Genomic DNA, 13,276 nt, shown 5'->3' on the forward strand with positions numbered 1-13,276 from the left:
AACACTCTTCTCTGCTTCATAGCTGTAGCTGTAAAATGAACCACGGAGAGGGTTTTCTGTCGCTCGTATAGTTGTACCGGTTCGGTTGAAAGGGGAAATACTTCCGGTTCAGACGAGTGGTGTTCGTCCGTCAATATCCCATCGGCTCCCGGTTCCATCCAGTATGCATCAGAATCAAGGAGGAAACGTAAGAAACAGCAACAGGAAGCGCAAATTACTAACGTAAGATAAAGAAATACCTGTCGAACATGAGCCATTCAGCTGCTTCTTTGAGAAGGCACCAACGACTTTTGATGCACTCAACACACATGCAGAAGAGATTTCATCCCGAAGGAAAACAAGCCGTAATATGATGCGCTTATGTACCGTCAGATAGGGTTACCAGCGACCGATGAAATACTTCATTGTTTCATCGTGCCTATAGATTGTGGAGAGCTGGAGTCTAAAAGGAAACGCATCTCGTTACAGCTGATTGTAGACATGCTCGGTTGATGGTGTTTGTTCGCAAGGGTGTGTAGCTGGTGTAAGTATAATATATTATTCTACTCGGCGTAACAAAAATAAGTTGATAAGTTGTAAATCTATCTTCGTATATTTGTTTCTTATGACTCGTTTAGTTATAAATTATATCAAACATAAAACAAAATCCAAGTATGACCCATCCCCTTTGAAATTCAATTCGAACATAGCCGCCTAGTTTATGCTTAAATCTAATGGTATTATACAGTTTCACGCGATTACTTGAGTCCCTTTTGAATGATTGAGACACTTGGGGTTCAAGTACTTTGAATCATGATGGGCCCTGTCAAGTTTTGTTATTTCTTTTTTGTCGATGTGGAGGGCGAAATTAATGCACTTCACTGTCCTACAAATACTATTGCGGTGAAGAAAATGGGGTCGAGATTGGCACCGGAACTGTCGCCTGCAGCCATCCGTCATCAGGCGCCGTCAATGCCGAGCCCGCGCTCGCTACCGTACCTACCCTACCTCTGTCTGTGCCCTACGTCTGCAGGTCCGCTGAGTTTATCACAGTCTTATTGATTGTTTGATTGACGCTGGCGGAAAATGCTGTCCCGCGTCAGTGCGCCGCTTCTACATCGCGCTGCCGGTACACTTCCCGGTCGTCCGGCACCTTGGGCGGTATCGGGTCGACGCTGACTACGGTAACACCCGACTGCTCCGATAGCGAGTCGAAGCCCAAATTGTCTCGCTCGAGATCCTCAAGGGGTGACTTCTTCTGCTCGACGGCTGGCTGTTCGGCGTCCTTGGGACGAATGTCCGGATTGGCGATGAACCGGCGCTCCTTGCCGGGGAACAGTCTGCTGCAGCGGTAGGCGATCGGATGTAGCAGCTTCCGATCGTATGCGTCGTCGCTGTGCGACGTTAGCACACTCACGAGTATTCCAACGGCCACCGTGAGGAACGTGCCGATCAAGCTGTAGTACATGTAGGACACGGAGTAGATGTTCTCCGGGAAGCCTCGCTCCTGGGCGGCAGGTGTCTCTAGCGTCGAGTCAAAGTACGGAAATTCCGACTCCACCTCGAGCGGGGTGTTTGCTAGCAGCCACGATTTCGTGGGTTTCGTAATGCCGGACGAGAATGTGTCGTTTGTGCAACCCTAATAAAGTAAATAATATAAGATATTCCGTTAGTTGAACGCGCTTCATCAGGATGGTTACACCGATGTCTCACCTCAATGGTGGTAGGAAGAAGAATCACTTCCTTCGAAACCGTTAGACTTCCGAACGTGATCCAGAGTGTGAGGATGTGTGAAACGATCATTCCACAAGCGGCCCCCTTCCAGTTGGCAATCGGCACCAGCATGGCGAGCAGGAACACTCCAAGCAGCGGACCGGACGTGGCCGACGTCATCAGCATGCTGCTCTCGATCACACCAGACAGCAGGCCCACCGAGAAGCCAACACCCATCACGATGACACCGTAGATGGACCCGATGAACTTGATCACGTTCAGCTGCTGCTTGTCGCTGATGCCCTTGAAGCGGGGCAGATGGGACAGGAAATCCTCCCAGGTGACGGTGGCCAACGAGTTCAGATTGGAGACGTTCAAGCTGAGCGCCCCGTTGAACAGTGACGCCATGAAGATGCCCAGCACACCCGGCAGGTACGCAAACTTATCCTCCACGAAGAAGGGAAGGATTTCGTCCATTTTGTTAATGTATCCCGCCTGCATCGGATCGCACGTGGCGTACACCGCGAAAACGCCCATGCCGACGATCCAGGCTAGACAGAAGAGAACGATCACGACCGGGATGTTGCTCATCAGCGTACGGCGCACCTCCTTGAACGTGCTCATGCTTAGGTAGCGCTGGACGAAGTTCTGCTGGCAACCGAAGATACTGAGCGACATGAACAGCTGACCAAGCCAGGCCGAGGTGGTGTCCACGCGCACCGTAAAGTCTCCGGTGAAGTTGAAGAAATCGAGTCGACCTGTCGGTGGAAAGATAGCGTTATTGAGTGTCGATCTTTGTCAACCCCTTTGGGTGTCTGCGTTCTCCCCACATCAACTTACCAGATTCGGCAGGGATGGTGAAAATCTTATCGAAACCCCCAACCGTCACCATCGCCTGTATGATGATGCCGAGCGAAATGAGGATCATCGTAACGCCCTGGATGACATCGGCGGTGATTGCGGCCTTCAAACCTCCAAGCAGATTAAACCCGATACTGATAGCCGATATGCCGATCAGCGATGCCCAGTACGGAATGCCGATGACGGTGTTCATGGCCACGGTCGGTGTGTACACGGTCACGCCCAGGTTCAGCAGCGAGCGCACGATGTACGTCCCGGAGGCGAGGCATCGCACCAGCCGGCTGTTGAAGCGCAGATCAAGATACTGGTACACCGACGTCACGCCCAGGTTAAAGTACACCGGGATGAAGATGAAGCAGACGACCGGGTAGGCGGTCACCATGCCGTACAGCGTTTCCCACATCGCCGACCCGCGGTAGAACAGCTCGCTCGGGTAACCCAGGAACGACCGGACGCCGAGGGTACCGCGGGCGATCGACAGCATCATGGCGCCCATCGAGATCGTACCGAGACCAAACACGTAGTCGGCCTTGGTTTTCTCCTTTTTGCCGAAAAATCGACCCCACAGTGGGACGAGCGTGGAGAAGATGATGAACACGATGAACACCGCATAGTCCCAGATGAGGTCCATAAAGCTTCTTGCCATCTGCAAACGAACGAGAAAAAGCGTGCAAAATACCGCATTAGTGTGAGACAAACAGAACAAAGTAGTACAACAAAGTAGTCTTTAGTCGACGACCGTGCATACGGTTGTAGCAGGCGCCATCTGTGGGAAATTCGTGTAAATACAACCAAGCCCCATTGGATGGATGAGTTAGAAGGATTGTGATTCGTCTACGATAACGCGGTCGCTACCCCTTCGGTTGGCTGCTGATAAGTGGCCACGCTCCCTCACCGCAACCAATCACGGAGGCCCATTAGAGTGATCCGTCAATGTTTGGACTCGTTTGCCGACGCTGGAACCGACGACAAAGCAAGTGTCAGACGCGACCGCCCCACTGAATGCACGTCGGTTAGCAACTGGGTATACGTGCCATCCACGGAGGAGGATCGTGCCTTCCACCTGCACACACCGGAGTCATGTTCCTCCTGAATGAAACGCTTTTGAGGACATCTCACTTTAGGAAGGAACCGCACCGTGGCTCGCTAATGGAATGTTTGTTAGTATCCTCCCGATAATGGCCTGCCCTACACGGAATCACAGCTGACACACTCAGCTGACGTCGATGACGACAGTAGTGAAAAAGAAGGATGGTATCACATACGCACACGCATACACACACAGGTCGCAGGAGTAGCACTTACAAATCGTTTCATCTCTGCAGGTGAAGCGCGCCGTCGACGTTGTCCGTAGACGCGGCGTATGTCGACGTCACGTTATGCAACGCCAACGATGAGCCCTGAACTTGCACGCGAAAAAAGCACTCCTTACCCTCACAAGAAAGGCGCAACCACGCAACTAGACAGCAGGTGTCTCGCGAGCCACCGACGCACCTACTATCTAAGCACTCTTCCACACTTTGTGGTCTGCCTCAAGTCCTCAAGACGGCAGTCTGACGTACGTGCTTTCAGCTAGACAATCGGGATGTTTCAGCCAAACAAAACAGAGCGGTTCGGTACGAATGTGAGCCTCGATTCGGGGCCGAACGCTGTTGACGTTGATCCACGATCGATAGAAACACACGCTGGTCGGTACGTTCGAGGAAGAGAAAAAACAGAGCCGACACAAACCTTCAACAGAAAAAAACCCACAGTATACTGTCCCCGGAAGATCGCGAACTAGCGATTCCGTGTGCTAGTGTGTGCAGTGCTTTTAATAGACTGCAAATATAGCCCGGTGCCAAATTGGCTCTGACCCTCCCGGTCTCTGCATTCCCCTTGATCAAACCCCGTCCCAGGAAGGGAACGCCGTAGTCACGTGTCAGTGCAGCAACAGTTGCACTTGGTGTCTAACGGAATTAAAAAAACAAAAAGGTGACATCTTTTCGCACTTCCCAACCTCCCCGCGACTGCACAATGCAGGCTAAAATAGTGAGAGAAAAAATGTCACCTTACCGCACCACGCCGCCCACCTCAGTTGATCGTTTCGGTCCCAAATTGGACTGCGGTATCTCAAGCATCTAAATTGATTGGCGTGATGCTATCGAACTCGAGCCTCCCAGGATGTACCGGGTGTGGTTTTTTACACTCGCCGTGAATGGAAAAAGGTCCCATCAGTGTTGTGTCCACCCGAGGCAGGCAAGTGCAACGGAAGGCAGCCATTGTGCCGCTCGATATCGCCCTGGCTTGGCGCATGGTATTTTTCTATTAATTTGAGCCTACTAATGTCTGCTCCCAAGTCCCCACGGTAGTCGCACTTTACGGGACCCGGCCGGTGCAAGTTTGTTGTTGTCGTGGCCCATTGTTGTCAATACGTGACGCACAGGCGAGGAAAAACACTGTCCGCTGATTGTTTCACATTTCCGGCTATGCTTTTCATCGCCGACCCGGGACTCGGCTAATCGGTGTCGATCCGCGTTGGTTCGGAAGCTCACTGCGAGTTTTCCAAATGTTTCCCCCAACCCCTCCCCTCTCCCCACTCCAATCGCTTCCTCGTTATCTGCGTTCTAAACGATCGGTCACAATCTGGCTAATCTGGGTGACTAACGAACGAATTTCGTGTCAACAAAGTATTTGTCGTATCGTTCCTCGTTGCCACATTTTGTCGTCGATCAGCAGATGATGCGCCTGGGTTTGCGGGCACTTCCTCCCCACCAGGGTGAAGGTGATGAGTTGGCGCTTAGTACTAGCGTGTCACATCTTATCCTGCCCTACCGCACATGTCGGGAAAGGGCACACAAGCCCGAGGGTTAAACTGTTGATTTTGTGCAACAATTAGCGGGTAAATACTGATGCAGGTGCACCGCAGTATACCGAGCGAACGAATGGAGGTAAATCGTAGGCAAACAGAAGAAAAACTGGCGTCAATCGTACTCAAGATGCCGAGCAGAAGGTGACGAATGTTTAGAAAAAAAGGTTGCTCAATCTGGAGGTACGATAGAAACGGCTTCCACGCGCCTTCCACGCGACAGAGCCCTTGCAAGGGTTGTCTTGTTTGTTAAGTTGAACGCACCGTTAAATTAAAAAAATGTCAAAATGACCTTGGCATCAGCACGATGATTTTTACATGTAGGTTTTAACAACTTCCAGCTAGGTAGAACGGTACATATGAAACCATCAAGAAAACTTTATCTCTAGGTCCAGGGTATCTATGAATCTCCCATTGGAGGAAACAAAGAGGTACGTGGTTAAAATCAATTTGACTTCGTTTTTCTTATCTATTTTATTCTGTAAAGACACCTATTCTTTAAGGCTCACGTGTGATAATTTTCGGTTTAATATTTTGTGGAGATAATTTTATCTTATCCTGTAAAAAACTAGCACCCTTTCCTGGCATTTCTCAAGTCAACACTACATATCATAAAGCATCCGGCACAGTGCGTTACATAACATTCCTCTGCTTTCTCCTCATTCATTGTGTGTAATCAGTGTCTATTACCCAACCGCGGCCATCGCTAAAGTCGCTCACGAAAAGCAATGCCTCCCAAACCGCATCCCTCCTCATAGCGCGCGGTCATTCTCCACAATAATTCTTTCGACAATTCAACTCAATCAATTATTCGCAAATAAAACCCGGCGTAAGCCCCTCCGTGGGAACAATCTGCGACCGGCAACTGCCGCCGCCTTCTCCACATACATCGCGATAAGACATGTACGCCTGATTACCATGTGTGGGAGTAGGGTGGAAGAGATGTTACGCACGTCGACACACACGAAAATGTTGCTTGCAAAAAATCCGAACGAATCTGGCTGAATCTTCCAACCCTTAACCGCGCGCCACCGAATGCGATCGGAGGTGCACTTTTGCGTAAGAGCCGTGGGGATCAGGGACCGACCGATCGTAGCCCGATTGTTTCGCCCTGATAGTGCACACTACTAATGTGCCGGAACAGGTTGTATGCTGGCAGCGTATGAATGAAGCGATTGGCACAAAACAGCGCCCTCCAATGGCCGTTACAATGTTGTTTTCTTTTCCATTCTGTACTCCGGTAAGTACGGCACCGTTTGACGTGATGTGGTCTTCTAAACGGATCGAAATTGGTCGTTTTGAACGTTAAACGAAAAACTAATTGCAAAGGTAAACACGGTTCACGGCACCCGGGTGTCCACTTGCGAAATGTAATTGCGTTAGAATTGCGCACCATTCCACCAGCTGGTGGCCGGGTTACCTCCGCACTGGTAGTACAAAACACTTAAATTCACCTACAACAGCATAGAACGAACGTCAAACGCTCGTATAGATGTATACACACATACACACGCACACACGAAAGGCACAAAACAAACGTAACACCCTCAAAACAATCGGCGGATATTTACCATCATTTTTGCTGCAAACCGGTGGGCAAACCCTCCCGGACTGGCCCACAAACTCTGGCGGCACGCAAACACGTGACGGTCGGCGTCTCGGTAGCACTCACAATCGAATTGTGGCCAAGAAAACAAAACTAATCTAGCCAACCACGACACTTCAGCGGGCACGTCCGGTGGGATTATGGGCCAATTACTTAACAAAGTGCAAACAAAAACTGGAACACCTGCAGCACCGATGCGACAAAGAAACAGAACTCCAACTCCAAAACAGCTGACGAACGGAAGGCACCGTTCGCGCACCACGTTGCGATAGGCTCTAGTGGGACCGGTTTCCGGTGCAGCCGTTTATCATCGCAGCTCGCGTTTCACCAGCGCCCGAACCGAGCCGAGTCGTGGCTTTGCGATGTTTCTGGTGACGCGCGCGATCCGCAACTACCGTCCGGGCGCCGATCGACAACTGACCGAGCCGGCAAACCGGGTGGAGCCTCGATCGACGCCCCGCACACCGCCAGCACCTTCGCCAGCGACACCCGTCGAACGACGGCGACGACGACAGCGAGTCATGCGGCGATGCTAATTAAATCGACCAACTCGTGCCGATTACCCCTTTGCTGAACCGCTTGAGAAGGGAAACGGTCCAAACGTGCACACGAATGTTGTTACAATTGATTCGCAAGGTGTCACCCCCGAAAAATCAGATCCGATCAATTCTAATGGGGTTCATTACCAGTATCTCACATTTTCAAAAAACCTTTGAGATGGCGGGTCCTTCTCCAACCGTAATGCCAACATCGGGTTTCCGTAGAGTTGTACCGTTTAATGCTAATGAAAGCGTTCTATACAATCACCTTTTTTTTGTTGTTATCACCACATACCACCTACAATGAACGTGCGTTACGAGCCTGTTGGCAACTGTTGATCTATTTAGGCCCCTAGCAACTTCCCAGCCATAGACCTTGCACAAAGAAACAGGAGCAACTGGAGGCACCCGAGTGACGCTAGACCCAGACTTTAGTTGAAATTATTCTATTATTATTGGTGAGGGATAGAGCGATCCGTGATAACACTTCTGGTGAACTCCTGATATCTTCCTGTGCTGCGATCCCCGATGCTGTTGTCCAGCGGAGAACTACTCACTCGGAAGGATCCAATCCACTACGCGATCTCTATCTGTCCAATCGACGTAAGCCGTTGTCAAACGTGCCACTTTACTTCCAATTAGCTCCGTCCTAACGTGAGAGCGCCTCACCCTACGCCACGAGCAATGTAGCGATGACGACAGTGCTATTGACCTCCGCGAACCTATTTTTACCGATGTTAACTGGGGAACTACCGTCTGTGTTTATGCAACGCCCACGCCTCCCAAGAGTACCTACCTTCGAGCGAACCTGATTGCTGCCGTTTTCCTCTGGATATCAAAATGTCGCCAACAAAAGGGCCAAGAACAGATAGTCGAACTACCTTCGCTCCTTCGGATGTGCACGCTGGACCACAATCGAAACGGTATTAATTGGTCCCGTCGAGCGCCTGCTGGACTTTATATAAAAGCCTCGTTTTCGGCCACCCTGTCGAGGTGTCGGGTGCGGTTATCAGCAGCACGGGCCATTCACGGACCAGTACAGGCGGATGGTCGTCTCATGTCGCACCGGTCGGCCGATTTTTAGCACCGGGAGTGAAAAACAAAAAAATAAACCAAAACAACAGATCAATCAATCATCGCTATGCTCACGCATCTGGTTCTCGCGTGGACACCACACCGAACATCGAAGCGGGCGTTGGTGTGGGAACCGCACCGGTTGAGAGTGACCATCCATTATCGGATGACTAATCCACAGCCACAGACAACAATCAGCACCAAAACGACGGAGTACAGTTGATGGTTTGGAAAAGTTTTCGATTCGCTGCTGAATTGAAACATTTCAACCAAATGTAGGTAAATAAGCCTTTCCTCGTGTCATCTGATTTAATTCTACTCACATTAGCAGGACAGTTGTGCGTGGTTCCGGTGGAGAGAGGAGATACAAATCGTGAAAATCACACAAAATAAAAGCAGGTATTTCCCAAACAGGGAGAAATAGCTCCTGATTGCGTCAGTGAGCGAATAACCGTGAAAAAATGACAACCTCCGATCGAGCGATTGTCCTCCATCACGTGACTCGCGATCGATCGGGAGCGTGTGTGTTCGGTAATTCAATGTCCCGAATCCCGTGCGAATTGAGTCCAACCGATTACAGGGCGTGACGCAAATGGCGGACGCCTGGCAGCAACCGTTTTTATTCGGGAATATCAAACAGGTTTTAAACGCTTCGTTATTTATTTATCTTTATTGCTTTTATGTCATCCCCGAACTAGGTATCCATCCCGGGGCCCTGTTTATGACGCCGACGTGCCCCGTACCCCCCCTCCTTGGCACTCCTCATTTGTCTCAGGATTTTGAAAGTTACGCGCTTGTTGTTCGAAATGGCTTTCGTCGACCTCGGGGATCTACCACTCCATAAAACCGATTGCTCTTCAAGCGCCAAGTCACGCGTTAGTCTTATGCGAAATCTCGTAAATGGCTTCTTGGTACAGTGCTCCACAGCATTCATTTTAATTTGCCGCTTCCTCGCAATCCTTCGCCATTAATTATCATGCAACGCCGGTGCTAAAAGGATAGTCGTGCGTTACCGTCGCCATTCATTCTGACTCATCCGAACCAGGTGAATCAGACTAGCCGATCGAGAGCCTTACATTGAGCTTCTTTCCCCTCCCCCTCGCTAACCACCCCCGGGGGGATATCTGCTACCAGCTGCGTAAATTGAAACTACAACCTGGTAAACACACGGTCTACATGGTGCACCTTACGTAAGATAAGCCGTGATCATACACGGGGCAATCGTACAGCGGGCTGTTGTTTTGTTTTGTTTTGTTTTGTTTCTCTTATTCATTTTTCCCCCCACTTCCACAACACTATCAGCTCGAGTTCCGGCCTGTCTGGAAAACGCTATTTTCATCGATAGTAAAACTTACTCGAACAACAATACTGCCGCAATAATGTCGGCAGTGTATCGTACGACAGCCGGCAAAACGCCAGACGAATGACGCTATCAGCGCGTCGATCGGCGATTTTTTCGGACCGCATTGTCTCGCAGCTGGTCGGCTTGTCCTGTGCGTCCGAAGCGCCTAGCGACGGTGGACAGTAAGCGTGCATTTGTCCCGTGCACGCTGCCTTATCAGAATCACGTGAAACCGAACACGCCGCAACCAGGTGCGGAGAGCAATCAGCGTTGATAAACAAATTCTGTTCGACGAACTTTTATTTGGAATTTATCGAAAATTTCACAAACATCGGAAAGATATCGTTAGGTTTTGCGGGGAAAAAGTATGGAACATCGTTTGCAGTCCACAAATGTTGGCACCGTAAAATCTAGAAAATTCGTGAACTTTATAAAGCAAGCACTTACCTTCGCCAGCAACGATCACTCTTTCCGCTGCCTAATTTTGCCCGAATAATATGTCCGCGGATATCTTCGCACCACTTTCTCTTTGCTGCTCGTGCTGTGTTTTCGTTCGCCAAAAGTAACTGTCCGGCAAGGGTCCGGCAAGGAATTGGGAATTGATAAATAGCCCACTCACTCTCGAGCAATCTGGAACGGGTTTCGTTGCTCGCTTCCTCGGGGTTGCCTTTTTCAAAAGCACCGTTTCGTCTCGCGCAGTAGCGGAGCGGGAAGAATGATAACGCGACAAAACATTCGCTGCATTCACAGTTTTACCCACGTACTACACCTACTTCAGGGACTACACCAATCCACTGGATCGCACTGGATGACGAATATGCTTTTATAACCGGCGTTTTTATGTTTCCGATTTGCGAATGTACTGTACGGGCATTTATTTCGGGTTCACCATTTTAATGCCACACACGAAATGGAACGAGTCACGTGCTCACAGGGTGATTCCTAATTGACATATTTCGAACTGACACAAAACAGAACAAACTTGATTCAGGAACCACACGAGATGAAAAACGTAAAAGTGTTTTTTTTATTGATCTATTCAAAGCACAAGATTGCACCCACACTAGAGTTTTCCTTTCGAGTCCTACAAGTCAGATACTTTGAACCAACTGACGGCGCACTCAAGTCTCCAATCATTTGCAAGTGACGAACGTCTTGTACGATTCGAGCTTCACGCACGACTGTTCAGCGGTGATCGGGCGGGAAGCGCAGAAAATGATCGTGCTTTTCGTGGTTTTCAATTTTTGGTGGTTTCTGCACTACGTCTTCTCCGATCGCCGTTCTCCTTCTCTCTCTTTCCGTCGATCGCATCTCTCCTTCTGGTCGGTGGGTTTGCCGTTCACAAATTCCATCTCGTTTCGCTAGTCTCTTTCACTCGCACCCGTGTCACTCTCTCCACTGCGGCACCGTCTAGCTTTCGTCGCAGAGGCAAGCGAGCCCTACCATATTGGCCATCCCTTTGCCCCCGGTCCCTTCGGTTGGCCCCTCTCCACAGGGGGCTTTCCATGGGCCACCATGGTGTGCATAACCTTCCACGGCGCGTGTCCCCGCTTCTGGCTGAGGCTTTGTGGAGTCGACCAAATTTCGACCACCTCTGTCCGGCGAAAACCAGCTACGGCTCGCCTTTCCACCGCAACCGTTGGAGTTGGGCCCGGCTGGAAGCGGTCGGTGCCACACCACCGCCCAATGTTGAGGGCTAAGCGTTTCTCGGGCAAGGTCCGTCACGGTCTTGTTTTTGCTGGAATTGAAACCTTCTCGGGCCCCTCTATTCGCTCGATTATGATCGACAAATGCCCGCCGCGTCCTTCGAAGACAAATGCTCGAGAATGGTTTGCTGGGTGTCATACAGCAGGTTTCAACTGTTTAAGCCGAGGCGTATTTCTATACCCATCGACGTATGTATGATAGGCTACAAGTTTGCTTTACAGAATGTCCCAGTGTTTACCTAAATGTGTTCGAAACCGTGCAGATTTTGAGGCTAACCTAGCCGAACCGTACTTTCCCGCAAGATATATCAAGTGCTCATCATCACCGCCAAAAACAACACCTGCGATCGACGATGCGATAAGTGTTAATGGTATGGCGGTATTTCTTCGCTTGCTAAAAATATGCCCAACTATTGACGCTAACAATTAGCGCTGGAAGGCTACAGTCTTAGCGCAACGCCGCTCGATAATCGCCTTTTACAATGTCGGTTCCGGTTTTGCCGATAGTCGAGACGACAGCAGTGATGCTGGGCGGTTGCTAAAATAATAACGACACCCTCTTCTCGCGGGAAGTGCGCAAACAACGAAGTCTGAAGGACTTCGGTCGGTACGTTCTTTGTCGCGAAACTCGAGTCTCAGCCCCACCGCAGCTCTGGGGCATTCCCGATGGAAAGTTGGCCTCACTAACAGTCAATTATGGTTTGTTTAGTTAAAAATGTGTCACTGAATCGACCGCCACGATCATGCAGCACACACCGAACTGACGCCGATTGACTTGAACTGGTTATTACCAGATCGTTCGGCAGGGTTGTTATCAGTTGTATTTATTTTTTGAGTGACACGCTTCGATGCATATCGCCTGCCTACCATGCGGTACTTGACACGCTGTAGATTGTGGGCAAATGGGAAATCGGGACGGGCAGATACGGCTGCTGAGGCGACAATTAATCGGTGTTTAGTGGCCCAAAATATGAATGAAACGTTTTATCAGCGGGTAATGGTGCTATAATTAGAACGAATGACTAAACAAAGTGGAATGTGTTCGAGCCCCTGGAATGAAGTCTTTCTAGCAACCCAATGCAAACCTGTCCATGAAGTGCAGCATAACCCGAAAATGGTGGTCAGAGTGATGTATTAACGTGTTATGGTGGGCATTCGAAACATCCAGGTACAAGAAGGTAGCTAGGGGCAAACAAACAATCACAAATATGAACGGGTTTCCAGTTCTAACCTCAACGAAAATATCGACACTACACAAGCCGACGTTCGCCACATCGCTGAGCAGTAATATTTCGGTTCCAGTGAAATAATGTCGTTAACGTTCTGGGGTAATTTTTACTTCAAACCATATTTCAAAACAACTAATCATAAGCATTCAAAGCATAGTAAGCATTAGAAAAACTGACATATAATAATTTGCCTATAATTTTCAGACAAAACATGTAATTGTTTTTTTTTGTTTTTAGTAGAACAGCTAACGATCAAGAAAATTGTTTCTCTAGCGCATCACGGTGAAACAACACTACATATAAAGCATAAAGGAATCAAAAGACACGCAGTGAATGAAGTGTTAAGAGATTCAATTAGTTAATTAAGTACGTAAAGTTA

The 13,276-nt window shown here is 49.4% G+C and overlaps 1 protein-coding gene across 1 annotated transcript; it reads right to left on the minus strand.

Annotated features, from left to right (window-relative positions):
• Positions 1–1,078: 1,078 nt before the first annotated feature.
• Positions 1,079–6,064, minus strand: LOC131287890 (sodium-coupled monocarboxylate transporter 1). Its single transcript, XM_058316981.1, has 5 exons — positions 6,029–6,064; positions 5,700–5,735; positions 2,533–3,199; positions 1,693–2,450; positions 1,079–1,618 (listed from the first exon to the last, which is right to left on the minus strand). The coding sequence occupies exons 3-5, from the start codon at positions 3,197–3,199 to the stop codon at positions 1,079–1,081; spliced, it is 1,965 nt and encodes a 654-aa protein (XP_058172964.1). The 5' UTR covers positions 5,700–5,735; positions 6,029–6,064.
• Between the last annotated feature and the right edge of the window lie 7,212 nt (positions 6,065–13,276).

Source organism: Anopheles ziemanni, chromosome 3 (genome assembly GCF_943734765.1).
Source record: "Anopheles ziemanni chromosome 3, idAnoZiCoDA_A2_x.2, whole genome shotgun sequence".
NCBI classification, from domain to species: domain Eukaryota; kingdom Metazoa; phylum Arthropoda; class Insecta; order Diptera; family Culicidae; genus Anopheles; species Anopheles ziemanni.

Bases quoted from the DNA above. Each gene is read 5' to 3' on its own strand.
- LOC131287890 (XM_058316981.1), bottom strand. From the start codon at position 3,199: ATGGCAAGAAGCTTTATGGACCTCATCTGGGACTATGCGGTGTTCATC. The intron at 2,451-2,532 runs GTAAGTTGATGT...TTCCACCGACAG, and splicing joins CACCATCCCTGCCGAATCTG to GTCGACTCGATTTCTTCAAC. The intron at 1,619-1,692 runs GTGAGACATCGG...TTACTTTATTAG, and splicing joins TTCTTCCTACCACCATTGAG to GGTTGCACAAACGACACATT.